At 51.4% G+C, this 2,500-nt stretch overlaps 2 protein-coding genes across 6 annotated transcripts in view; one reads left to right on the top strand and one right to left on the bottom strand.

The window, feature by feature from the left end:
- The window catches only part of nckap1l (NCK associated protein 1 like), a 104,854-nt gene that overhangs the window by 59,730 nt on the left and 42,624 nt on the right, over positions 1-2,500 (bottom strand). The window lies entirely within an intron of this gene.
- Positions 1-2,500, top strand: part of itga7 (integrin, alpha 7) — a 20,625-nt gene that overhangs the window by 5,856 nt on the left and 12,269 nt on the right. For both annotated transcript variants that reach the window (XM_087272978.1, XM_087272979.1), the window contains exons 5-8: positions 1,192-1,293; positions 1,438-1,645; positions 1,842-2,035; positions 2,242-2,330. In XM_087272978.1, the coding sequence (XP_087129104.1) occupies positions 1,192-1,293; positions 1,438-1,645; positions 1,842-2,035; positions 2,242-2,330 (593 nt within the window). The remainder of the gene's footprint in view (positions 1-1,191; positions 1,294-1,437; positions 1,646-1,841; positions 2,036-2,241; positions 2,331-2,500) is intronic.

The following is a 2,500-nucleotide window of genomic DNA, read 5'->3' as shown; positions in this document are numbered from 1 at the left end:
AGCATGCTGTAATGACACAAATATGGGGGATTTCTCTTATTTACACTCTGGAGACGCCCACGGTGAGAGGCGGCGGGCTGGTGTGGGCTTGCTGAGTTTTCCCTGGTGAATGACAGGGTTTCCTCGCCGCATCTCCAGGTCAGGGATGAGTCTCTCACTGTAGTTTGTGCCTCCGGACCAACAGCAGTGCAGAGTACCCACCTTCTCGAAGGACTAGCTTGTTCTACTGGGAGACCTCAACACCCATGTGGACACGACAGGAACAGCCTCCCTGATCTGAGTCCAAGTGTTCTGTTGTAGCATTCTGTACTAGTCACAGTTTGTCCATAACAAACCCCATGTTCAGCATACAGGAGTCCATCAGTGCTCTAGGCCAGCGGTCATGATCAACTCTCTGGTTGTTTCATCTGATCCTCAACCGTACGTCTTCGACACTCGGGTAAAGAGAGGGGCAGAGCTGTCCACTGATCAACACCTGATGGAGAGTTGGACTCGACTGGCAGAGGGATTTTTAACTCTCACCTGAAGAACTTTGACCACATGCAGAAGGAGGCTGGAGACACAAGAGGCAGGTGGTGAAACTAAAACTTGTGCCTTTCTGCCTCAAGGAGATTCTGGGAAACCGTTCAGTGCCTTAGCAAAGGGAAGCACTTCTACACCAGCACTGTTTACAGCAGAAGTGTGGAGACCTGTTGACCTGAACTGAGGATGTTGTCGGACAGTGGAAGCAATACTCTGAGGATCCCACTGACACACCTTCCATTGAGGAAGCAGAGACGGGCATGCGGGGGTGGACTCCTCCATCACCCATGCTGAGGTCCTGAGGGAGACTGAAGCTTCACAGAGGCACAGCAGCAGGTGGAGGAGATCCACCCTGAACACCTCCAGTCTCTGGATGTTGTGGGGCTGTGTTGGTTAACTTGCCTATACGATGGAGAAGACATTCGGCAGTGTCGCTTGTGGTGTTCTGGGGTGCTCTGGGGTGCTCTGGGAGAATGGGGTATGAGACACTCTGGTAAGGGCTGTCTGGTCTCCATGACCGGAGCGGGAGTTCACTTTGCATTGTGAAATTATGTGTAAAATTTGCATTGTGAAATTATGTGTAAAATTATGTGTAAAATTCATTCATGTGAACTCCTCCCTCTCATTATGTGTGTGTGTGTGTGTGTGTGTGTGTGTGTGTGTGATCAGGGCTGTTATTCATGGCCAACCCTGTAGAGGACGCTCTGGTCTACAAAACTCTGGAAGCATCCAAAAGCACCTATGAAGACGTGGCCCAGAACAGCTATCTGGGTCAGTACACACACACACACACACACACACACACACACACACACACACACACACACACACAGCATACTGAGCGCAGACTCCCGGTGTGTGCACTCTGAGGCGGGGTCAGAGGTCAGCTGTTCATCAATGTCCGTGTGTCCGCAGGTTTCTCGGTGGACTCGGCCACAGCACTGGTCAATAAGTCTGAGCTGACGGTGGTGGCCGGAGCTCCGCGGGCCAATCACAGTGGGGCGGTGGTGCTGCTGCGGCGGGACGGAGCACACCAGCTGGTACCCAAACACGTGCTGTGGGGAGAGGAGCTGGCGTCCTCATTCGGGTACTCTGTGGCCACGGCAGACCTCAACAGTGACGGGTGAGACCGGCGCTGTTCTGTAAACCCCTTCATATCAATGGCCTGTGCTGAAGAGCACCATGGACCAGCTCACAGTGGGATTATTCTACTGCATTGTGTTGATTATATGTTAGAATTGAGTTTGAGTTTTAATTATGGTTAATGATTTATTATTATCAGTGTGTGCACTCACAATAACTGCAGGATTTCTCCTCAGCTGGACAGATCTGGTCGTTGGAGCTCCAAACTTCTTCGACCGCAAGGCAGAGATCGGCGGGGCGGTGTACGTGTTCCTGAACCCGGCCAGCCACTGGGCCAGAGCCCGACCCATCCGCCTAAATGGGACATACGACTCCATGTTCGGGATGACGGTCAGCAGTGCCGGAGATCTGGACCAGGACGGTTATGAAGGTGAAAACACACACACACACACACACACATACACACACACACACACACACACACACACACAGTAAACGTAAAACATCATGACAGACTGGTGCGGTTCTGCTCAGGGGTCTCCACACTTCTGCTGTGTGCTGTATATGTTATGATGTGTTGTTCTGTGTGTGTGTGTGTGTGTGTGTGTGTGTGTGTGTGTGTGTGTGTGTTTACAGACATCGCTGTCGGAGCCCCGTTTGATGGAGACGGAAAAGTGTTTATTTACCGCGGCTCATCATCTGGCATCGATACCAAACCCTCTCAGGTAAACACACACACACACACACACACACACACACACACACACACACACACACACACACACACACACACACACACACACACACACACTTAGCATACAGTAACAAACACTCCAGCTTGATCACTGATTTATTAAGTGTGTGTGTGTGTGTGTGTGTGTGTGTGTGTGTGTGC

Source organism: Danio rerio, chromosome 11 (assembly GCF_052040795.2).
Source record: "Danio rerio strain M-AB ecotype USA chromosome 11, GRCz13ab, whole genome shotgun sequence".
NCBI classification, from domain to species: domain Eukaryota; kingdom Metazoa; phylum Chordata; class Actinopteri; order Cypriniformes; family Danionidae; genus Danio; species Danio rerio.
This window is presented reverse-complemented; position numbering and strand designations above follow the sequence as displayed.